Source organism: Tachypleus tridentatus, chromosome 3 (assembly GCF_004210375.1).
Source record: "Tachypleus tridentatus isolate NWPU-2018 chromosome 3, ASM421037v1, whole genome shotgun sequence".
Lineage (NCBI taxonomy): Eukaryota > Metazoa > Arthropoda > Merostomata > Xiphosura > Limulidae > Tachypleus > Tachypleus tridentatus.
The window spans coordinates 79,762,764-79,789,084 of NC_134827.1; the positions used below are offsets into that span (position 1 = coordinate 79,762,764).

The 26,321-nt window shown below is 32.8% G+C and overlaps 1 protein-coding gene across 13 annotated transcripts; it reads right to left on the bottom strand.

Moving 5' to 3' along the window:
* LOC143247308 (uncharacterized) lies at positions 1 to 25,856 on the bottom strand. 13 transcript variants are annotated; one of them, XR_013026492.1, is made up of 7 exons: positions 25,685 to 25,856; positions 13,372 to 13,608; positions 12,782 to 12,928; positions 11,485 to 12,411; positions 9,682 to 9,912; positions 7,733 to 7,963; positions 1 to 5,542 (listed from the first exon to the last, which is right to left on the bottom strand). XR_013026492.1 is itself a non-coding variant. In XM_076495133.1 (6 exons), the coding sequence occupies exons 3-4, from the start codon at positions 11,833 to 11,835 to the stop codon at positions 9,838 to 9,840; spliced, it is 426 nt and encodes a 141-aa protein (XP_076351248.1). In that variant the 5' UTR covers positions 11,836 to 12,928; positions 13,372 to 13,608; positions 25,685 to 25,856; the 3' UTR covers positions 1 to 5,542; positions 7,733 to 7,963; positions 9,682 to 9,837. The 13 variants fall into 13 exon arrangements, 5 of the variants coding, with proteins under 5 accessions (XP_076351248.1, XP_076351245.1, XP_076351244.1 ...); XR_013026494.1 differs by having other exon boundaries at positions 566 to 2,213; positions 3,472 to 5,542; positions 11,485 to 12,928; XR_013026488.1 differs by lacking the exon at positions 12,782 to 12,928.
* Positions 25,857 to 26,321: the final 465 nt, after the last annotated feature.

The following is a 26,321-nucleotide window of genomic DNA, read 5'->3' on the forward strand; positions in this document are numbered from 1 at the left end:
CAATTCCTCCAAGTTACTTTATTTCATTTCACTGATACATGTACACATGGATCTATTAATTTGATTGGTTATTGCACTGAATTAGTTTAAACCCATTAAGCTGATATAAAAAGTGAAGTGTTCCTATGTGATACTAATAGTTAGTTACCAAGTGATTGGACAATGAACAAGTAAGGCTAATGTTAATAAATCCGACTTAGATGATTGATTTGACATTTGTAGCATCTAATCTGAGATTTGGTAAATAAAACAGTTTGTGTGTATTATATCGAGAAATGGAACACATACTATTGATTTTATTTAATTTTTGGTAGTTGAATAAAGGTACAATGAATTAAAGTACCGTGTTTACTCGCTTATGAGACGGGGATTTTTCCTCGAGATTTCGGGCTCAAATTGGGGGGCCCGTCTTATAGGCGAGGTCTACAGACATAGAAAATAAATTTAGTTCACTCAGAACTGTGCAGATATTTCAGACAGTGTAATAGGGAAGTGAGCTATCTTGTTATTATTAGATCTGTGATTGTGGAGAACACGGAGGAATGTGACCTCTACGATGATGGATTGTCCGAGGAGCAGTTTTTTATGAACTGTTTGGAGATAGCGACAACGAATAATTTGAAGGCTTTTGAATTTCATAACTTGCATACTGATTTGCTGTGTTCTATTAAAGTGCAGTTTGCGTAAACTCTTTTAATACTTTGAAGAAATGTGGTTTAAAAGTTAGCATAAACGTACTTTGATACTGAAATATGTTGTGATAAGTTTTGTGCGTTAGATTGTTCTTTGTTATGTGTTTTAAATATGAATATTTATCATACAGTAAATAAAATAGTTGATGAAATTCCATTAAACGCTTGAACACCGAGTTTGGATTTATTCATTTATTTTCACTTTTCTATCTCTTCTATTTTTCTCCTTCTAATCTGAAATCGAAATATCGTATACGAAACCCAAAATTAGGTTTCTATTAATTTCCATTTTTTTCACTTTTCTCTCGTTACCTGCTTTCCTTCCTTCGTCTTATAAACGAGTCTAAACAGAATATCGACAATCTCTCAGGTGAAGTTGGGACCAGTTTTATAAGCGAATCGTCTTATAAACGAATAAAAACGGTATATTAAAAAAATGATAACTACAGTTCCCTCCCCTACAGTACAATTACTGTAGTTTGTATTTGAGTTATTTTACAAATATGCACACACACACATATACATATTTTGATCCATGGCTTGGACTCGATTTGATACACCATAATGTATTGTCTCGGTGAGCACACAACTTCAGATAGAGAACTGTTTATCTTCAAAAAGAGAAAGTGTCAAAAGTAATAGATGACCTTCAGTCATTTCAAAGTATTCTCTTAGTTGATCGTTTTGTGGTAACCACTCAAGAGGTGCTACAAAGTCACTAGATCTTTCCTAAATATGCAATGATCAGGGATTTATATAGTGATCATTTTATGCATTACAAACTTCCAGTAAGAAAGACAGTTGTGATTTAACCAGCTAGACATGCGATTGTACGAAGATCAGGGTAGCCTAAAATTTAAATATTTACAGGATAGGTTGAAATAAAAATTGTTATCACAAAGACACAATGATGTCCATGGAAAATTGCAGATGTGCAAGTTTGGCACTGCAGAAGTTAAATGTTAAACACTATTGAAACATTGAACAGTGTCTATTACAGCACCATCATTAAAGAACACTATACCAATGTCATTTTTATACAAGAGGTTATAAAATATTTTTCTGTTTGCTAAGAACATTCTTTATGTAGCCTGCACATATTAAAGCTTACTCTATACGTAAAAACAATCACAATACATCTGCAGTCATTTAAAAAATCAAAACTGAAAATTGATACATCTAATGTACTGGAAAACCGACGGCTTTGACACATAATCACTCTATACAAAAGACAAAAATACCCTTTGCACAAAAAGAAAACTTAAGTTGACAATACTAAAATCAAAAGCAATTTTATTTACTTTACCCTGAAAATTACAACATTTTTGGTACATCATTTCACAGATTATCATAACAAGAAAGTCGAAACTTTCATTAGGCAAGAATTTTAAACTCAAAACACATGAATAAAGGCTCCTTCCTCAAATCTTGAATAAATCCAAGAACTTTCTTACTGTTCTGGACAGTCAAAGATTCATAAACATCCATAATTTCACTGTTTAGTTTAATAAACTTCATTCACTGAAAGTGAACAAAAATCCATTAAGTACAAAAAATTATGTGGCAATACCAACTATACTTATAAGAATATATAAATCTTGAAGAAAGAAAGTAAGCTTCTGTTACAATATTGTCAAAGCAACATCTCAATTATGTCTATATAAATCTCATCTGTAATGCACAAAGTGGTAATTATAGATAAAAATGCTGGAGATATTCCATAAAGGATGAAATGGAACATGTATTAAAGGGCAATGAAAAAAAAAAATTAAAAGTAGGCCTAAGTCAGTTGAGATGTTTCAAGATTACTGATTTTGTACTATCTACTTATTTATCAAAATAACATGTATTTTTACTGCTTTGTTTCCTGAAACTTAAGCTATAATTTAAACAAATAACTAAATCATTATACTTTTTTTTAAACCATTGACTGTTTTTGCTGCATTCCTCCCAATGGGATGAAAATACTGAGGAAAAAACGTTCTCCACTGTACTCCATTCTATTCAAATTCTGATGAAGTACTTGAAATGATACTTTAAAAATATTTAATGCATTCTTAAGAATACTAATGTCATTTAAATATGTCAGCCACAGAAGTTTACAAAACAGAACAGTAAAGACAAAAAATAAAAACGTTTGATTTGTTTGTTGAAGCTGTCTCTGAATATACTCAACTGTTATTTGGATTGTTTGTTGAAGTTATCTGTAGATATTTGATAATGATACTCACGATATTAAAATTATTTATGTTTTAACTTGTTTTTTGATTGGATATACTCATTTGTGTTATTACGTTAATGTTATTTTGTTTTTTTTATTCTCATAACAAGAAGGTAAGTCTGGTTTTCTGTGCAACATAAGTAGTTTAATACGTTCGTAGAGCAAAATAGATAAGTATTCGATGTTGTGGCAAACAGATATAAAAACTGTTATGGTTAGTAGCCTATATAGTTACTCAGATTTTCAATTATTATATTTGTTACTGTATTTTAATTATTAAATACTAATTGCTAATGTCAAATGTTTCAGCTACTAATATGATTAGATATTAAATATACTAATAAACACGACAATGATCACACTGTATATTGCCACAGGTACAGTTACTATACAAAATATAAGCCTTGTACGAGAGAAAATCAGTGTCACTTGTTCAATACAAATACTGTAATCAAAGTTATGTTACTTCATTAAATTCTCTGAGAAAACCTTTGATTAAAGGTGATTCCTTTTTTTTTAATTACTTTTAACTTTTTTGAAAACTGTGTGAACTACAACCTGATTGTCTTCTCTCAGTGCTGTTCATGAACTAGTTGTATGTGCTTCTTTATATAATCTGGCCAACTAAATTTCTTGTTACATACTGGACAAGCAAACCTTTGCCGGATTGGTCTGTGTACCAATAAGTGACGTTTGTAGTGTGAGGGTCTAGTAAAGTTGTGGTTACAGATAGTACAGTAGGTAGTACCCATGCCCCGTGGTGTGTAGCAACTGTAGGATTGCTTGTTCGGTCTCCAGCTAGTTACCTCATAAACACCTAGGTACATAAAAAGAAATAAATGGAGAACAAATGAAACTTAAAAGCAAATTAACAAGTACTCAATGAAATTATGTTCATTCATGGTTTTGTTCTTCTCACTAAACTTAGTCAGGAAATACCTAGGACTTTGGGAATAATAATTTAATCCTAAATACCCAATTTGAAAACAAATTAGATGTCTTAATTGTGTTTCTTCATAGCTAAAAATATGCTTCATGTTTAAACTTAATTTTGATTTTTTAATAAAGTTCTGTCAAAAATAAAAACATCAAAGCAAATATAACTATTTACAAATCTGTTTCTGTACTGCTTTACTTTGGAATTTTTAAACATAAGAACAACTGGTTGTTATAAGTTATTGTAGATGGAAAACAAATTGCCATTATTAACAGTAGTTTGTCACAACCTGTTTAATGTCTGTAGTTTTCATAATAGCTACTCGACTCACTTTCTTCTATTATTTACTTTGTACTTATAAAGGTATAAATAATTATTATTAGAGACAACATGATCCACAATTACAAAACACATTTTGAAACTTTTCTAAGTCATTAAAATAAGCACTGCATGCTAGAACAATATTTTTTCTGCAATTACAAGCAGCACAAACAACAATGGTGAATGGTGACTGCATTCAGAAAACATTTGATATTAAGCACATTTTAAACTCTAGGTTTATTTTCAACTGTTTCACTATGAATTTGATAAAAATTATCCACAGAAAAGACAGAAGGAGATTTGTAAATTACATTAAAGTAAATCTTGGTAAACATGGTAAAGAGTTTTAAGAATACGTTGTGATGGTGAAAAGTTTGCTCCTTATAGTGTTTATTCTAGGATAATGAAAAAAAAATATATATATATATATATATATTACATTTTCAAAAAGTACTTTCCTTCTTTGGGGAGCTTGTTTATCTAGGTAACCAAATATTCTAAAATATGTATGTACATATGTACTAGAGTTATGACTTTTTGCAACTCCAAACTTATTTTTACCAAGAGATTGGGCAAGAGATAATTTTGTGAATGTCTTGCTATACAAGTAACTGAGGGAGAAATTGAATTTTGAACAAAGTCCCAAGATTCTTGTGACTTCCTCAAGTACGTACCAAGTCTCTCATGCAGTAAATGAGTTGAAACTTGTGCTTATGAAAACTGACAACTTTTAAAACTATTTCCTTCCAAATATTCTGTAACTCAAGTTACATGTATTTTTATTAAATCAAAAGATTATTGTTATGTTTCAGGTATTCATGAATTTATAGATGGACAAAAAAGAATAAAGATCAGCAAAAAGAACAACACAAAATGATTAAGTATACATGTCTCAGTAAATATTACAATTCCTAAATATTTTAGTAACTCAGTGTAATCTTTCAAAACTTTGATAAACAAAAATCTATACAAAACATTGAGTTGCGAATGATGATTTCTATTGAGGTTACATGTAATTTTGGGCAAGCTCTTACAAAACAATCACATAACACCTATGGAACACAAAATCATCCAGAATTTACACAGTTTATGTTATTAGATTTGTATATGCAAGGCTAAACAACATTTGAAAGGAATGTCAAATTTTACTCTCCTTTCTAACTGCTGTCCATTTTGAACTCTTGGCAGTTACAGATACAAAAATATGATGTATAGTTTGCATGTGGGTCCTCAGGTTATCTCGCCAGTTGAAAAGCTTCTGACAGACCTGGCACTGAAACTGTTTTCTAGCAGGCTTGTGCATCACCATGTGTCGTCTCAATGTGTAAATGGTGGAGTAGTTCTTGAAACAGACTGGACACTGGATTTCATCTGGCAAAAAAGGACCTAATTTAAATGGACAATGTTACGAAATGCCAATCTTTGATCAGTTAAAATTATGTCTTAAAACTGAGAGAAAAACTAAACTATTCTGTGCCCATAGTTAAAGCAGAGAGCAATTAATATTCCGTAACCATAGGCAACTTAATATATTTTCCTTTACCTTTCCTTCTTTGTTCTGTCACACAATTCTCAATTCAGCATATCCTTACTGTAAACAGCAGTTACAGAGAACAGTTCTAGCCAACATTTCCATTTTTAAAATCCATTTAATATTACTATACACTTTTTAATCTACATTATCACAATGAAATTCCCTGAGACAAAATTTAGTTTCTGATGCCTGTACCATAAAGTGTTGTTTCTGGAAGATATTTTACTGTACTTTGTTAGTCTAAGTTATAATATGAAGTGCATTATTTCAGAATAATATTCTCTATTACTCTTTAATCTCTAAATTTGTAAAACATAAAGTTATGAAAAATAAACACAAAAGTTTAATTCTCTTAACAAATAACTGAAAACACACACACATATATTAATAAAAATAACACTTAAATCTTAAAATATTGTAAATTCTCTCTGAAAATACAGAACTGTATAATCAGATAAAAGCACAAAACCGTCTTCAGTTAGCACAATATGTACATTGAGATGTGGCAAACATCAAAAAGCTTTTACTTAAGTCTTTAAAATAACAAAAATAAATGTAATTTAATATACAGGAGACACTAAGGAACATTTCACTTAAACTTTAATTTACCAAGTTATACATTCTATTATTACAATTATTATGAACTACTCATGATTGTTAGTAGTTTATACCATGACGAAAGTGTTAAAACATTTCTTTTTATGCACCAATTCTCATCGTTAGTGGTCTGATTATGTTTAACTGCAGAAAACCCACCACTATCTCCTCAAATGTTTTGTAAACAAGTACACCAAATCAGCACTAGTTAAATGTCAATTGGAAAAAAAACCTCAACCATATCTTACACTTCTCATTTCTATTCAGAATATGTGTGCAAGATATTCAGAATTATGTTGAAAATAAAAGTTACATGATGATTATTACAGTAATTAAAATTAATATTCTACCAGAAAGACACTTGGGTTTCACCCTATAACTTCAATTGTATGTGTATGTGTGAAAATTTGTTTTGAATTTTGTGCAAAACTACATGAGGGCTATCTGCACCAATTAATCCTAATTTAGCAATGTAAAGCCACAGGGATAGCAGCTAGTTATCATCACCCACCACCAATTCTTGGGCTACTTGACTACCAACAAATAGTGGGATTGACTCTCAAATTATAATGCCCCAATATTTGAAAAGGTGTGTATATTAATGAAACTAATTCTGTATAATAAACTTACTAAACCATTAAATGTTACAAATCAACATATCAGCAAACTAAAACTGAAAATAATTAGGTTGTACTAATTCATCCACGAAATACCCTCATTCTATTAAATCACACACAACATTTCCTTCACATCACTTTTAGTTTATTCAATATTATATACAAAATACACAGTATAACAAGCAACAACTTGAAAAACATAGGTACATAAAGTTGCTCACTTTCTTTAAAAATACAAGACTATTTTAAGATATTTGTATATAATTTTAAAAATGATTGAGTAAATTATATACATAACCCCAGACTTACAAACTGCACCATTACAGTTCAAACATTTTTAAAGATTGTATTAAAGTTACTTAACTGACCATTACCTATCTCTGAGAGAAAACAATCTCAAATAATAAATATAATATTGTTTGTTGTAGCTGAAACAGCTGCTAATTTAACCCTTCTAAACTAGAAGTTGTTTCAAAACCCTGAAATAATATCTAACGGTAAGCTTTGTACATGACAAAGAAAGAATGAGGTTGTTTGGATTATTAAAAAAAAGTGTTACTAACGAATGCATTAATTTCTTAGATAATTCAACAGAGAATTTGTTTGTTGTACAACTCCAGACTGAAATAAAGTTCATGGGAGATGTAAATATGGATCTTGTTAAATCCATATGACTGTAATTCATCTTGTTAGAAAATATTTTTACAGTAAAATTTTCAGAACTATTGTACAGAAGAGCACCTACTGTTATAATCATGCCGAGAAGATAACGTAAACATAACTTAAACATTTTTTTACTTCGGGTAAATATACCTGTCGACCTGTTTTGGTGTCTCCCTGTAGTTATTACCACAAAAATCTACAAGACTGAGTTGCCATTCCTTAAGCCGTAGGTCCTGATGTCGTAACCTTACCATCACAGCTAGATAATGCAAAACTAGCATAGCTTTCTCCCATACTGGACTTGGCAATAAAACCGTGAAACTCATTTTCCCACAAACTTTTATAGCTTCCTAGGACTTATGTCTTCTTGTAGGGATCTCACTATATTGCAAAAAGGAAGTTGTAACAATAACACAATTACTCATGTGCAATGAAATAGCAGTGCATCAATAGAACAAACTGAAAAGAACCACAAATTATGAAAACAATACTTTATTTCATACTCACACAGATAAAACAGTTAAAAAGTCAGACATGATACTGAACTTGTAATAAACAATAGTATGGTCATAGGCTTTTTAAACTAGTAAAAATGTTGTCACCACAGCCCACCTAGAGTATTTGACAGGTGTGAATATAGATTTGGTTAAGTTTCTTATACTGCCAAAATGATGTAAACAATTAGTAATATTGTTCTAGAATTTTCATCTAAAGTTACCTAAAGGCTATGCACATTGATAGCCTAAATGCAAAGCAGCTAACCAAAAACATTCACTGCCAACTGTTGGGGTACTTTTGTCATTATAAAATGCACACATTACTCCAAAACAAGGAGAATTTTTGGCAAGAAAATGCAAACCATAAACCTTTTGTTAAAAGTCCAGGTATGCTAATCACTAGGCCATGCCTGACCCAGTTAGAAACACATTTAATGATTGAAATACATAGGTGTGAAACAACATATTTAAGGAGCTATTGAAGAGCTTATTAATGTTTTAATGACTTTTATGTAATAATTTCAAAAAGGTAAATAATAAACCAAAACAACTATTACACATATTTAAAACCCATACAAAAATCTTCATAAAAACAATATAACTACAATACTACCTTCAAAGGTTTTTCTGTGAATTAATTCATGTAGTTGTCATTTACACAGAATGGGATTAAATATTACTGTGAAAGGTTCATATTTTTATCTTACAAATTTTGTAAGTCATATCAAGTTATTTCTACAGTAACTTCAGTAATTACCTTTATTTCTACAATAAATATTTTAACACATCAATATACAATACAAATATACTTATTTCACAAAGTAACACTACAGTTTGTTCAAATCATAATGTCAGTGGGTCACAACTAGACTTTACATGTTGAAGGAAAAAAAATATTGAAAAAACAGATTTTATATGTATCAAACTTCAACCAAACTTGAAAAGATATCATTTTAAACTTAAATATCATACAGCTTTTAAAATATAAAATAATAATTAAATACAAGTTTTGCACTGGATGTTCTGTTAGAGAACTTGTGGGAAGATGGAATTGAAATGCTGTACTTCTCACAAGCTCATCATTCATTAATAAACTGACTTTTAACTTTATATTGTTTATTTATAAAATTACGTGCAAAATTACACAATGGCTACTTGCACTAGCTATTACCAAGTTAAAAGTTATGAACTAGAGGAAAGGCAGCTGGTTAACACAACCCAATGCCAACTTTTATTCTAATCTTTTACCAACAAATTATGGGATTAACTGTACCATTACAACACCCCCAAAAATAAAAAAACAAGCATGAATGGTGATTGGATTAAAACCCATGACCCACAGATTGCAAGCTGTGCTCTAACCAACATTTATTACTTTTTTATCATAACTCCATGAACAAAGAATTGATGTACTAATTAATAGCTTGATTTATTTTACTTTCTTTTTTAATTGTAGCTTCACAAGCAAAGAATTGGTATATTAACAGACAACTAGATCTTTAATTTTAATTAATAAAAACATCATTACCAACAATTCAAGTAAAATAACATCATTAACTTAAATTCAAGAAACTAAGTTTTGACACAATAACAACTACTAACCCTAACTGTTATTCATTCTTTCTCCTAAAAACTCTTTACTTTCACTCCTGGGTTGAAGTGCAAAAAATGTAAGTTTCCTGGATGGCTTATTTTGCAATGTCTTCATGAAGTGTGAATGTTTTCGTATATCAGAGCCATATCAGGCTATCTACTGTGTCAACTGTGGGGAATTGAACCCCTGATTTTAGCATTGTAAATCCAAATACTTACCACTGTCCCAATGGGGAACATCTTCATGAAATAGAAGAAAAAAAGTTACTCAAACAAAAAAACAACACACAAATGAATTAATTGTACAGTTTGAAAACATAATTACTTATGGAAATTCATTAAAATGCTTCATAACACTTAATACAAACACAATTCTCTTAATATTATTGAGAAAGAAATTCAAGTGAATACAAGATGGTTTAGAATATTGTGGAAGACAGTTTGTGTGACATTACATCCCAATTTGAGTAAAATTTCTCTTCACTTACCCCATAGGGGTTACATTATCGTGATGTAATACATAAACTACCAACCTGAGGAAGTATAGTTATACACCAGTGGAGGAGAGAACCCCAGTAAAAAATTATATAATCATATCTATCTCATACTAGACTAAAAGGTAACTGAGTATCCAGTGGCATGGTTTGACCAGCAGAAAAGCAAAATTTCCATTTACTACATACTCAAAGTATAACAACAAACTTTAAAAGGTTCATTATAAATACAAATTCACCAACATTAAACGTTTGCCAGTTTAGTATTCTAAAGATCCTAACATACAAATAGAAAACTTAAACATTAATCAAAGACAAGTGAAATATCCTTGAAAATTACCTAACTATATCATTTCATTTATTACAATACTTTAAACAGCATAGACGAAAAGTATCATGTTGCATTTAATCTGAGCCTATTTAATCCTGTGATTGTATATTTTGTTTTTTCCACCAATACCAAAAGCATTTATCTTACTTTTTAAAAATTAAGTCAGAAAGAAACTAAGAAAGCATTCTATTATTTAACTCTCTCTAAAATTATGCCAATAAATACAAAAAATCAAATTCTTCATATTGTCTCGAATATTCTTTGAACAGAATACAAAAAACAGCAGGAATCTCTTCAGTACAGACTACAGAAGTTAAATAATATAGCAATGGTTAACCAGTATACTTTTTATCTTTGCTGTCTTCTTCACAAAATACACTTCATTTCAGGAAACAAAAGTGCATACAGAGTGAAAGTGCCACTGGCAAGTTCATTGTCCTTTTCTAAGTTTGTACAGTCTTGCAATGCTAATACAAATGGTACAACAGGTACTAAAACAATTTAGGGACGAGACAAATCTAATACCATAGTTTCAACTTTATCCCTAACATGTGTGTTACCTTCAAAGTCTCCACTTAAAAATGTGTGAACAAAGAAAGTTTTTTTCCAAAACAAAATTTACATATGTACATTTAATAGTAACTTCATCACTAAAGGAAACTCAATTTTTTATATTGCTTTTGGAAAATATTACTTATGTAAGAGCAGAGTTTTAGAAGCATTTCATGCCAATTCTTTCAAACATTTCTTGTGAAAATGGAAATTAAGAGAAATTCGGCACAATAAAAAAAAATTAAAATTTGAAACTATTTCTGAAAATTGTATGCAAGTTTCAAACTTGTATCAAGAATGTCTAAGAAAATCAGCCATTCATAGGTTTTAACCTCATTTCTTTAATTACATCTTTGTACGAAAATCATAATGAGTTGTATGGATTCCATGCTTTTTCAAAATATTATACAAAGTTGATAAATCAATGTCAGTGACCTGTGGAAAAGTATCCCTGTCTTCTCTCACAAACGTCTGCAAGTCCTTCAATGTTACCTCGGCATTCTGTCGCTTGTACTGCACCAATAACTCTTCTTGCTTGGCTGACAACTTGACGGATTGACTAGCATTTCTCCGGGACTTACGTGAAGTGAGATTTGGTTGCCAGTTGGCAGTTCTGTGAAGATTATATTTCAAATGGAGAGAAACAACAGACTTCACTAATTCTTCTGTCATGTTTACTTCTCTCGCCACAGCTCTAGCTTCATTACCCTTCACAAAAAAACTGTTGATTATTGTCATATATGTTTTGTCTGACACACCAACAGTTTTTGGAATGTCGTCATACATTTCAAAAAGACTGCTGCCAAGATTTTGAGGAACCTTAGGTTTTATTCTTCTGTACCCTAGAAGTAAAACAAAAGAAACTGCCACGTTGTTATGTATTTCCTAATTCAGTGTTACAAGACACAATAATAAATTACTGACACAGTGACAAGTTACACGGGTTTGTGTTTCAAATGCTTATGTTTTTGTCATGAAATTCCAAGTTGGCAGATTTAACTAGTCCATACTGTTTTAGTACTTGGTGTAATGTTGACAGAGAGATAGAGTTAATGTTTGTAAAAACGTTACAGTCTTTTAAAATGAAGTCCTTGAGATCTCTGAGTGTTGCATATGGATTTTCTATTCTGTATCTGATCAAGTTTGCTTCTTGGTCTTCACTGAATATTTTGCTCAGCCTTGTCTTTCTAGTCTTGATGAGACTATATATATATTTATGAAGTGTTTCTTGGGTTATTCCAGTCACATTAAGAAAAGTTTGAATCTTCATACCCCGTCTTATGATGTATTTGATTATACTATCATGCAAGACCTTTGGAATATCTTCATTTCCAGGTTCAACAAATCCTCCAGTCCAAGAAACTAGAAAAGAAAAGAACTGAATTTTACTGATATGTAATTGGTATCTCACGTTGTTCAATGTTAACTGACATCCAATTAGTTTTATAATTACTTAAACAGCTAAAAACCACACAGACACACTTCATTAAACTGTAAAATCAGCTGTAAACACATGTAATAATTAAGAGCTAATAATATACATGCTTCTAAAGTGTACACATAGCAATCTTGTGGAGGGAAGAATATTCTTAAATCATTGCAAAATATCTACTCTAACATAGACCTAGAAACATATACAACCAGTTTGTTATAAATCACTGACATTATAACACAAACAACATCACGGCACACTGCTGCAACGTGATAGCTCTTTACAGAAAAAATATTTTACCATGTTCTTTCCATATGAGCATCTGGTCATTGGAATCTTTGTTAAAAAACATATATATCATTTTGATTACTAATAATCTGTGTCCTTTACTGGAAACATTCTTCTCAGTAGAATTATTCTTCAAAATCTGTCTTTCCAGAGAAATATCTGAGTAAACAAAGCAAGTTTTAAAATCTAATAAAGAATAAGATGGAATGTAGAAAAGAGAAGATATCAGATTTAGTCACTTTTCATACATACACACTTCTTATCAGCAACAAAGTTTACTGAACTATTTCAGTAAACACAAACTACTGAAATATATTTTTTCATGACTTATAATGGTAATTTTTTTCAATAAACATAAATCACAGTTTTCTCAAATGCTATATTCCACTGCTTTGTTTGCAATTTTCTTGCAAAAACAGCAAGAATAGAATTCAATATATTGTAGATTTAAACTAGAAATGAATAAGGCACTTTTAACAGACAGGTTATGTTTAACTTTGCAAGTTTTATGCATCAAATACTAACCTAAATTGATACAAGTTAAGATGTCATAAAACCATTCCAAAACCTCACTTAAACTGAAAAAAGAGAAAAACAAACACCTCATGAAGTAACAAATGACTCTGTTGAAGAATGAAGATTTTGATTATTATTGCTATGGTAAAGATTTTTAACAATTTTCTTGTTTGGTCTCATTGGGGTGAAAACCTTTAATAAACTGCTTATCTGATGACTTATTACCAAGCACATCATTCGTGAAGAAGACGTGTCAGAGGTATGCTGGATGATGTAAAGTTGTTTCAATTCCAGAGGAAACGTAATCAAGTGTTGATAACCAGCTATAAATAGAAACAATATTATTACCTTCAACCTTAAAACATTTAAGCATTTAATATTCTACATCCAGTAAAAGATTTACAATATTTGGGCACTTTACTGAACTGTAACTGAATGCTATGACATTCTGAATCCACTGTAGTCACTAACTGTGAACTTTTCAACTTGAGGTTAATCCAGTAATAACGTTTGACAAAAACCCCAAAAATAAGGCCTTGATTATTCAATGCCACATAGAAAGAAAAAAGACAGAGACATGTTTACATTTTTACTTGATTCACTAGTGTGAATTGTTTCCTACTGAAGGTAATTTAACACTATTAGTCAAATTCAATATAGCTACCTCTTATTATCAGATTTACACAAATCACAGGTTAGATAACAGCTAGTATATCATACCAGGTTTTAAACTTTTTGAAAATACAAGTTTTACAATACACACAAGAAATTTATAAAAAAAAAACTATTTACTGTACACATACACAAATTAATCAAACTGAAAAACTACATTACAGTAAAGTTAGCACATTTAACATACATAAAGCCTTATCCCTGTAATATTACTTTGTTTATATGTCCACAGTAACTTCCTCTATATTCTTTAATATAGCAAAATTTAGTTTGGTTTGTTTTGAAATTTCTGCAAAGTTACAATATCAGCTTTCTGCACTAGCCATCTCTAAGTTAGCAAGATAGACCAGAGGGAAGACAGCTAGTCAATGCCACTCACTGTCAACTCTTTGGGTATTAGTTTAACAATGAGTAGTGGGATTGATCACCACATTATAATGCCCTCATGGCTAAAGGGGTGAGCATATTCGATGATAGAGATTCAAACCAGTGCTCCACACACTGAGAATCGAGCACCCAAACCAAAATGTCAGCAAAATAAACATAATGTCAAGTTCATTGTTGAGGATTTTGAAAATGTATGTAATAAGTAGACTAAGGTTTAGTTTGAAGTAGGAGATAAAAGTGAAATTATATTTGAATTGGGAGAAACATTTTATTTGCTATGTTAACCCTGATTATTGAAATCAAACATGAAAGAGGGACTTTCCATTATAGTTGTATACAAATCTATTCTACACTTAAATGGACACTTTGGTACTGATTCAAAATTGAAGCCCCAGTGTTCAGTTTTTAAAGATTCTTACACATCTGACAGTTCAGTGTTTTAAAGAATGAAATGAATAATACTAGCAACAAAAATATAATCTTAGTATACTAAAAAAATTATAAAATACCTACTCTTTTAAAAAGTGTACAGCTTGAAAAATAGTAAAAAGAATGCTCTTCAAATAATAATAAATGAAGAACAAAGAAAATCCATTTCTAATTCCCTTAATTTTCTATTAAATAATAAATAAGTATATAATTATTTTCAATTTTTCTATTGAAAATAAAAGTGCATACAACTTACTTGATTGTCAAATCAAGTGCAATTATCTTCTATAAATTAACTCTTGCACAAAAAACAAAAACTAAAATTACCAAATGAAACATTTTTTTCAATTTGTAGTATTTCAAAATAATAATGAAAACGAAAAAAGGCTGTTTTTGAATTTCATGCAAAGTTACACAAGAGCTATCTGCACTAGCCATCCTCAATTTAGCAGTGTAAGACTGGAGGGAAGGCAGTCATCACATCTACCACCAACTCTTGGGCTGCTCTTTTACCAATGAATAGTGGGATTGACTGTTACGTTATAATGACACCACGATTTAAAAGGCAAGTATGTTCGGTGTGACTGGGATTTGAACCAGTTACCCTCATATTATGAGTCGAGCATCCTAACCACCAGGCCATGGCTTTGCCACATCATATTTGTGAGAAACTAACATTCTATATCACACAATATGCATATACTGACCCATACAGTTACATATTCAGCAAACTGCCACACATGCATTTTTTTAAATAAAAAATTCCCACTTTAAATGTTTATTCAATGCAATTTTTAAATACTTTTTTCTAAGTTATCCCTGACAACAGATTTCAATGCCTGCAAACAACAAACCTGTCACTTACAGGCTTTCACTTGTCACATTCATTACTAGCACTAAGACAGTTTTGAATCCTTTTCTAGACCTTTTCATCATAGCTACAAAATCTTAACTTACTAATCTGTCACAGTATGTGACCCAACTCTCAAATTCATGTATCATCACAGACTAACTCGTACAAATATCAAATAGTTGTTTTTTTAGCTTTTGTTTTCAAGATAGGAATCTACAGTTTTTATTAATGTATAATTTAATTCAGAGGGTGTTATTTCTGATCAAGGCTAGATTAGTAAATATAATTCACCAGATGGGAGTACTACATATAATTTTAAACATAAATGTAAAACTGTGGATATTTTAAATCAAATTATACTTTCTGTATTTATGGTGAGGTTGTGATAAATAGCTAAAGATTACTAACATTGTTAATAGCATATATGATCACCTAATTCTGATTGTTAATTACTCACACAGCACTCACTCAAAGCAGTGGTCAGAACAGCATGCAGAAGCCACAAAACCAAGCTGTGTGCATCACATGAAGTTCCAGATAAGAATGAAAACAACACTTACAATAATCTCTGTAAACATGGACTCCAGCACATTAGAGCAAGAAAAAATAAATAAATGAAAGTTAAAATTCAGGATCATACAAGACATACAAGTCTGTAATATCAACCTATCTGCAACAGCTCATCACATCTGAGATGACCATACAAAAAATGAAATAATACTAAAATAGTGAGATACAAACCACACATACAAGAAAGAATTCTGCATTTACCTAACTGATAAAAAAAACAAAAAAAAAGTCATTGTCAGAAGATACTCTCCTGAACCATTCGAATCCTAAAAGCAGAGAAAACTTTCTCAAAAGGTCTGTCATCGACTCTTGAGATCCTTCTAAGGATTTTCATGAAGATCAACTGAAAGCTAAACTGTAAGATATACAGTAATCAGTATGTTATTGATAGTTTGATTCATGTGACTGTATATGTTACAACTATTACTAGTGATCAGTTACTATAGAGTATAGAGAAATTAAAGGTAATGATAAATCATATAAATGCACACACCTTATTTACATAAATATTATCCAATTTAAAAAGCCAGTTTCATGTCTGGATTCTACACTATTTATACCAACTTTGATTCTATATTTTGTAACCACACACACTCACAGTACTCGCACATAATATTCAACACTACACACTCAGTTTTCTGTGAACTTTTGTTAGCATAACATTTACACCAAGCATTCCTTACAAGTGACATTAAGACTGAAGTAGAATTAGGTTTAAAGTTTAATACAACAAGCAAGTTTCATATTTTGATACAAAAATTAAATTGACAGGGAAAAAAAAAAACATGTCATTATCATGATTATGGATTTTCTTTACCCATGAATAATATTAAAAACAAGATAAACAGAACTTGCAAATTGTATTTCTAATTTAAATAATTTTTTGTAGTTTTGGTCTTAATAAAGATAGCAATACTCAACTTAAACCTAAGTCAGTAATAAATGTAACGTAAGTGATGATATTGTTAGACAATATATATTTATTGGTCACTTAGTGCAACTAAACTTATGTCAAATCAATCATATATATATCAAAGCTAACTACATTCAACTTTAAAATCAATACATTAGAAAATTAAGTTTGTGTTTACTTACACTACCTACCAGGATCATAACAAATCTCAATGATAGCCACATCTGTTAAAAAATAATGCAAATTCAACAGGTAAACTTGACTGCCATCTATTGTATGGCATTATCTATGTGTATTTATCTTTTTGTGACAGAAAACCCACATGAGACTATCTGCTGTACCCACCAAGTGGAATCAAAATCCTGATTATAGCATTGTAAGTCCAAAGACTTACCACTGTTCCAACAAGTACTAGCATTATCCATGATACATTAAAAGTTTTGACTATAATTTTTAATATGGGGATAAAGCAGTAAATAACATAATTCAAATGTTAGACTAATTTGATATTAGATATTTATTACTGCAAGCTTTTAAACAATGCATTTCCTCTCTCAAAACCTCTACATTCTTTACGAGGTAAAACATTTTGTACAAACCTTGTCCTTTTCATAAATGAAAACTTTCAAACAAATATATTTTCCAGCAGTAGTAAACATATAAAATAGAATTGATTTTATTTAATCTATTCAAATTTATCAAGCAAACAGTTATTAAATTACATTTTCAACTACATTTAAGTTGGTTGGTTGATTAATTGATTTGGTGTTTTATGGCACAAAGCAGCTTGGCTATCTAAACCAAACATCCAGTAAAAAGTTAAAATTAAAGTAAATTTAGTAAAATTCATAAAAGGAAATTAAGGTAAAACAAAACAAAGTTTAAAAAACAACATAAATAGCATAAAGCCAATGTTTACATCTGGTCTACAACATTAAAAGAAAAACTACACTAATACAAGTTGTATTAGAGTTGAGTACAAAAACCACCATCAGTCACCTAAAGTTGGCCTTTCCAGTCCTGGTTCCAAGTTATTTGATGTTATGGCAATTTTCAAATAGTAATAAAGGTTTCAAAAGACTTCTAGCAAATTTTAATAATAACCCAACAGGATGACTAACAAGTAGTTCAAACAGCAGTGTTAGTCACCTGAAGTTGACCTTTCCAGTCCTGGTTTCGAGTTATTTGACATTATGGCCATTTTTAAATTTCAAATCAAACTAGATGGACTGCAATTCTTAAGTAAAAAAGGTTTAATATAAAAATTAAAAAACTTAAATGGCATTAAAACATTAATAGCCTTTAAAGAACTAAAAACATTTTCAAGGTAGACAGTGTCACCATCACCAATAACACTGTCTAACATCATGGACAAACCTTGGGACAGAACATGTTTAAAATGGTGCTGTCATTGAGAGTCGTAACGACAGCAAGAAAGTAAAATGTGGCTTATTGAGACCCGAGTGTTACACAGACTACACACTAGTGCATCAGTCCCAGATAAAAGAAAAGGATGAGTTAAAAAACTGTGGCCAATGCAAAATCTAGTTAGGGCAACTTCCTCTTTACAATCATTATGGAAGCAAGATGGCAAAAGTCCAATATGCCATACCTCCATGTATCATAAGCCTTCTCGATGTCAAAGAATATTGAAACAAGATGTTGTTGTTTGAGAAAGGCTTCTCTGATTGATGTTTCAAGTCGAATTAGGTGGTCCGTGGTGGAGTGCTGTCTTCGGAACCCAAATTGGGTGGTCGAGAGGAGGTTGTTTGATTCGAGGAACCAAATAAGACGAGCATTAACCATCCTCTCAAGGGTCTTACAGAGACAGCTCGTCAAAGCAATTGGACGGTAGTTTGAAGGAATCTTGGGATCTTTCCTAGGCTTAGAGAAAGGTAAAATAATAGCCTGGTGCCAGGCATTAGGAAAAACATTCTCCTGCCAGATCTGGTTAAAAACAATTAGAAGAATATCAACAGAAGCAGGAGAGAAATAGCGCAGCATGTCATAGTGTACATCATCTGGTCCAACAAATGTACTGCCAGACTGATGAAGGACCAGTTTCAGTTCCACCAGTGTAAAGGAACGATTATAGTCAAAGAGACAGTCAGTTCGATAGGAAAGAGGTAAACGCTCTGCCCGAGTCTTGATGGCTAAGAAGGTGGAGGAACAAGCAGAAGTGCTAGATACCCAACAAAAGCTTTCATCTAGTGTATAGGCGATGCTCCAAACATCAGCTACCTCTTGGCCATCAGAGAGTAAGATGGAGAGGGGGACAGAATTGTAATGCCCATTGTCCTTTTGAACCCTGTCCCATATGACCTTTAAACTGGTGTAGAAGATATGCTAGTTGTGAACTTAATCCAAGATTCCTTCTGGCTTTGCTGTCTTACCCACCTAGTATGTGCATGGGCCCATTGGAAAGCGATGCAGTTCGAAAGTGTGGGATATCTACAGAAAGTATCCCAGGCCCGTTTTTGAGCCTTCCGTGCCAAGTGGCAAGCAGGATTCCACCACGGACGAGGATATTGTGGAAAACGTGTTGAGGTTTTAGGAATACACTGAGCAGCTGCTTGTATAATACAGTCAGTTACTGCTGCCACACAGTCGTCTATTGATGGCTGATTCACGATGGCAGGATCAAGTTCTGCGAGAGCAGTGAAAGTGGACCAGTCTGCCTGATCCAGCTTCCACCGGGGCATGCGGGTAGGGTAGCATCGACCAAGGCCAGTCTTTCTCAAAATTATAGGAAGATGATCACTGCCTCATGGATTATTATATAATAGTCAACCCTCCATGAAAAGTGGGAGAATAGTGAAGAGGAGCAAATTGAAATATCAATAGCAGTAAAGAACTGACTAGGTGCATTAAAATAGGTAGAAGAACCAATATTGAAAGGAGAAAGGTTGTGAACAGAGAGCATATGTTCAACAGAGCGACTCCTCCTATCAATATCAGCACTTCCCTAGAGGCGATGATGTCCATTAAAGTCCCTCAGGATTAAAAAGGGAGACAGCAACTGTTCAATCAGAGCATCAAGGTCTGATTGATCATTTCTCTCTCCAGGCAACAGGTTGGGAGGACAAACAGTGATGGTATGACCCAAGGAAACACGGATGGTCATGGCCTCCAAGGGTGTGTTGAGTGGCAAAGACAGGGTGGGCATATGCTGATCAGCCAGTCCCACCCCTCCATGCACTCTTCCATCACACAACCTGTCATTTCTGTACAAATGAAACCACTGAAAGGTGAATATATTAGCAGTTTTCAGAAATGTTTCCTGTAAGGAAAGACATACAGGATGGTAAAGAAGCAATCAGTGTTTTGATGTCATCCAGATTAGAATGTAAACCTCAACAGTTCCATTGGATCAAGGTGGTCATTTTTACTTATGTGTAGGCAAATTGGGCAGAGAATCTTTCTGTTTACAACCACATCTCTTTTCTTTACTGTCTTTATTCGAGGGATGTCTATCGACCTCCATGGATTCTGCCCTGGGTCAATTGGGCAGGTCTTTGCTGTTGAAAGAGGATTCCAGTGAATGAGGATGTGAATGAATGATCATTTTGCATCTTAAAGTGGGAGAAGAAGATGTACTGAGGAAATGCTTGTACCTGGAACCAAAGGAAGTGGATCTTGGGATTTGCTGGAATGTATGTAAGGGACAGAGATGGGTGTTGAAGCTGATTCATCAACTTTTTAAACCATGGAGGTCAAAAGACTTTTTATTTGTTTTGAGACTAATTATTTTGGAGATCTGTCTGCACATCCACTGTAATAGTGGAACAAAGTGCAGCAGCATATTTCTGAGATGAAGTGGTGGACAGCCAGTCCCACCCCTCCATGCACTCGTCCATCACACAACCTGTCATTTCTGTACAAATGAAACCACTGAAAGGTGAATATATTAGCAGGTTTCAGAAATGTTTCCTGTAAGGAAAGACATACAGGATGGTAAAGAAGCAATCAGTGTTTTGATGTCATCCAGATTAGAATGTAAACCTCAACAGTTCCATTGGATCAAGGTGGTCATTTTTACTTATGTGTAGGCAAATTGGGCAGAGAATCTTTCTGTTTACAACCACATCTCTTTTCTTTACTGTCTTTATTCGAGGGATGTCTATCGACCTCCATGGATTCTGCCCTGGGTCAATTGGGCAGGTCTTTGCTGTTGAAAGAGGATTCCAGTGAATGAGGATGTGAATGAATGATCATTTTGCATCTTAAAGTGGGAGAAGAAGATGTACTGAGGAAATGCTTGTACCTGGAACCAAAGGAAGTGGATCTTGGGATTTGCTGGAATGTATGTAAGGGACAGAGATGGGTGTTGAAGCTGATTCATCAACTTTTTAAACCATGGAGGTCAAAAGACTTTTTATTTGTTTTGAGACTAATTATTTTGGAGATCTGTCTGCACATCCACTGTAATAGTGGAACAAAGTGCAGCAGCATATTTCTGAGATGAAGTGGTGGACAGCAACTTTTGAGCCTCAGGATAAGTAATGTTATGAATCATTTTCAAACAATGCACCTCTTTTTCTTCCAACCATTCAGGGCAAAAATGAAAGTAAGACAGTTGAGAGCCATTGCAACTGATGTAATGAGTGTCCATTTCACACTTATAGGCATCATGGTCTTTGCCATTGCAAGAATCATATGTCAAGGAACCACAACATGACGTCTTCGGGTGACCAAACAACTGACACTGGGAACATCAGAGAGGGTTTGGAATGTATGGCCATACCTTGCAATTAAGATAACCTGTCTTGATGGTGGCAGGTGCACATGGTGATGTAAATATCAAAACGAGGATATTTGTTGGCAGTGTAGCTCCATCTTTGTGAGTGGAGATGCACCTCACTGCAGAAACTCCTTGAGTGGACACCCCAGCGAGAATCTCTGACTTGGGGACATTCTTCAAATCCCTCTCAACAATAACTCCTCGTGATGAATTCAAGGTAGCATGAGGGGTAACCTCAATAGGTACATCCCCAATTGCCTTTGAATTCAAGAGGAGTTCACTGTGTTGGGATGTGGATGTTTCAACCAATATGTCACCAGATTGAAGCTTCTTTACTGACTTTGGAGAGCCAGCAAGTCCCTCTGGTCCCTTCTGAATGAAAAAGGGAGACATTTGCCCTAAAAGTTTGTTTGAAAGAGAATGTAGGATAAGAAAATGAGTTACAACAGGTGTTACAGATGTTGAAGATTGCTGCTCAGAATCTTCAAGACGTGGTTGTTTACCTATGGACTATTTTCTCACTATTTAAGTTTTTATTTGGAAGATCCATAATAAAAAAGGGAAATTTCAGTGCCCACTGACCCCACCCATCATGGAGCCCTATGAGGGAATGCACGACAATGTCAAACAAGGACACTGCAGCAACACCAGGGTTTTGTGAGCACTATACCCAAACATCAGCATCAGATATAATGTCCACAAAATCTGTTGAGAACATCCAACACTAGTACTTGGTTGACCCTAGCCCAAGTGGACCAGCCTACTGACCCAAGGGGGGGCCACCCCAAGGCTGCCCGTCTACACAAATTTAAGGCCAAAGTGGTGTGTTAGGGTTGGATCCCTCAACTACCAGGATCCTCTCCTTCCCTACATGGGTCGCCATGCACTGCAAACACGTGGGTGGATGTTTACATCCCAGAGGAGGTGAACTGAAAGAACAGAACCTTCCCTGGAAGGTCCCCTCACCACGTACAGGAATCCACACCGAGTGGATATGTTTATGAACAGCAACTTATAGCCATAATAGCCCACTTAAGGTAACAATTGCAATCATCTTATTTCACATTTGGATTTCTATGGTAACATTCTATTTTCAAAAATTCAATACAAACATTTTATTATATTTAATATTAAAATCTAAACAAGATAAATTGTTTATTCCAGAGCAAATGTTTCATTCTTTTATGAACTCAGGTCAGACTCAGAGAATTCAAAATTATTTCCTAGAATACAGCTTGGTAGATATCCTGTTTATATGTGGGCCTATCTTATTCCCTCTTACAAACAGTCAGTTTCATCTGCAGGTTTTTCTGAGAACTCTGAACATCTAGCAAAGATGCTGTCCTCCATTTAAAACCCATTGTTTTGTGTTCAAGTACTAAAGAAAGATTATTTTCACTCTGTTTTATCTGCGTAATCACTTTGTTTATTGAAATATTGATCAAAATACTTCAGTTTGAGTTTGAAAACATAAAACTTTTTTTTCCTAAACCATTTATTATTTTATGGGTCATACATAATTTACCAGAGAAATCAGAGAACCTAAAAATACCAAATAGACCAAAGATACAATAAACCTTGTGATTTCTCATAATTTATTATAAAAGAGCACAAAATGATACATTCTTCCATGTACACCATTTTATTTCACTACCTATACAAGATACTGACATATCCTTCTGCATACTAAAGCCTTACTAAACACTTCACTTCTGGACTTGTATCTGGTCCTTATCCAAGTAGCATGAACAAAGGAATATTTTGATACTTTTAGAACATTAAGATGTTAGTTTAAAAAATCACATCCCAACTTACCAGAAAAAACAAAATAATACATTACCTTTGAGAATTGACAAATTCAGGTGTGTTTTTGGTCCCTTTTCCCAGTGACTTGGCTAAGGTGGGGCGGACATAAAATGAGAGAGTTATTCTCTGCCTGTTGTAGGCACTGATGCTTTAGCACTTAGAAACTGACTCAGCTTTACTTTTAATTGGGTGAAAATGGTTCAAAGGAGACAAAGACAATTTTTTTCAAGAGAGATTCAGCAGCATAAAGTTCCCTTAAAAATTTCAATACATCTTTATTCAGTTAATTTTCTTCAAAAATTTAATACAATTTCTCTGTGATTAATTTTATATGTTCTATATACATGAAATATATGTGACTGTAAACTTATGTTTAATCCTACCCTACATATAGTATCTCAATTAAGTTGTTAATTATTCAGTAAATTTTAAAAAACCAATTCGCCAGCCGCCAGGGTTCTCCATCGTCGAGCCAAAGTCTGGCTCACTTCACTTTCGCTGCTTTGTCCAGTTCTCCGTCCTTCCTCTCACTATAAATATTTTTGAAATGTTAAAATAAAGTAAATACTCCATGGATATTTTAAAACATTTCTCACGTAAGGGGACGAAGAGGAACTATAAAGTTCCTGAACACCCCAGTTGGAGAGAGAACTCTTCTGATTTCTCTCTCTCTAAACTGAACCCCTGCCACGTTAATTTAGTTTAGTTTGTTAATTATTTGTTTACCAAACCCAGTGCACTGGACATATCTGAAGACAAAAGTACAGAAAAATATTTTCCTTTTTTCAATAGTTTCTAGTGTCTGAGAATCCCTTGCTAATTTAGCACTCATTCAGCTTTGTTCTAGCCATCAGTCAGTGTAATAAAACCCAAAGTGCCATTAAAAAGATAGAGAAATGTGTCATTTTAGAAACCTTATGCACTTAATGAGGTATTGTTTTATATTTCATTAATAAGGTAGGGCATTTGTTAACACAATGGTTAATTGTTTTTTCTAATTGAAACAATTCTGTTTGTTTCTTAGTCACATTAAATTTACCCACTCTCTTCTGACTATCACTTAGAACCATTTTTATACCTTATCTATTAAGAATATCAGAAGTATATATGCATGTATCCTCAACTTTACGGATGACAAAATTCATTAATTATATTCTTAAGATATAATTATTTTTAAACCAGTATGATAATTGAGGCTTAATGTTGTGTTTTGTGAGATTTTATTGTGTTGTAAAGTGTCATTATTTTATGATACTTTGTTACCTCGATTTTAAAATTTTACTATGGGATAGGTCTAGTAGTGAAAGTGCTCAATTCACAATCTGCAAGAAACAGGTTTGGATTCTCATCACCCAACATGTTCACCTTTAAACTGTAGGAGCATTATAATGTGTGGTCAATCACACTGTTTGTTGGTAAAAGACTAACCCAAAAGCTGGTGTTGACTAGCTGCATTCTCTCTAGTCTATAATTGCTAAATTAGTGACAGCTATTACAGACAGCCATCGTATACCTTTGTATAAAATTCAAAACAAATCATATGAAATACAATAGGCTTTGGTTAATACACAAACAATATAATCTTCGTTCGATCATTCTCACACTTCATATGTTTGTATTTGTAGTGAACTCTCACTTTTACCAAATATAGGGAACGTTTCAAAATTATTTTCGAATACTTTTATCATCTTTGTCAATCTTAAGGTGATTCGCCTTATAGCAAAAATCTGAACTGAAACATTGAAAACATGGTTTATATTACGTGTATTTATAAAAAATACGAGTTCTCAAAATCACGTACTGAAAGTTTCTAGGTTTTACGACTACTTTTAAGTTTTCGATCATAATTGCACGTCCTGTAGCAAAATTCTAAATTAAAACACTGAAAACATAGCTTACAAGTTGCAGTAATACGTAAAACAAAATACAGAGTTAAAAACATTCTTAGCCCCTCTCCCCAGTAGCTCAGCAATAAATCTAGTTTACGATACTTACCGTAGACAAGATAAACATTTCACCGTAACATACCTTTATACAAATTTACTGATTGTAAATCCGTAAATCTAACGTTAGTTCATCAAGTACAAATTAGGGTTTGTTCGTGGAATTATCAATGAGGTGCGTAATGCAGGTACTCTAGGGAGATGACGCTATGGTTGGTTGGTTGCTCGCACGAATAAGCGAGTGGCTGACATTTTTAAAACTTGATACATATAATGACTATATATTTCGATAATACACTTCACTATGCATTCTCCAAAGTATAATTATGAGAAACCAAATAGGTAAAATGTAGCTAGTATAATTTGAAAGATATTAGAAAAAAATTCCCGCGTAGTTTCAGTTACAGTAATAATAACGATAAACAAATTACCTGTCATTCTGGCCTTTATGTATCCAATTATTACAAATGCAAATATAAGTATTCTTAGATCTATTTACTGTTTTCTATATAAATTGATATTAGTGAGGACAGTTTAGCCGTAAGTGTGCGTGCTTACAACACTAAAATCAGGTTTTGTTACCTGTGTCAGACAGAGTAAATGTACCGCACCATGTAGTGTGCTCTTAACAACAAGCTGATCGAACCAAACCATGTTAGGGTCCGGCAAGGCCAGGTGATTAAGGCGCTCGACCGCAATCTGAGGATCGCGGGTTCGAATCG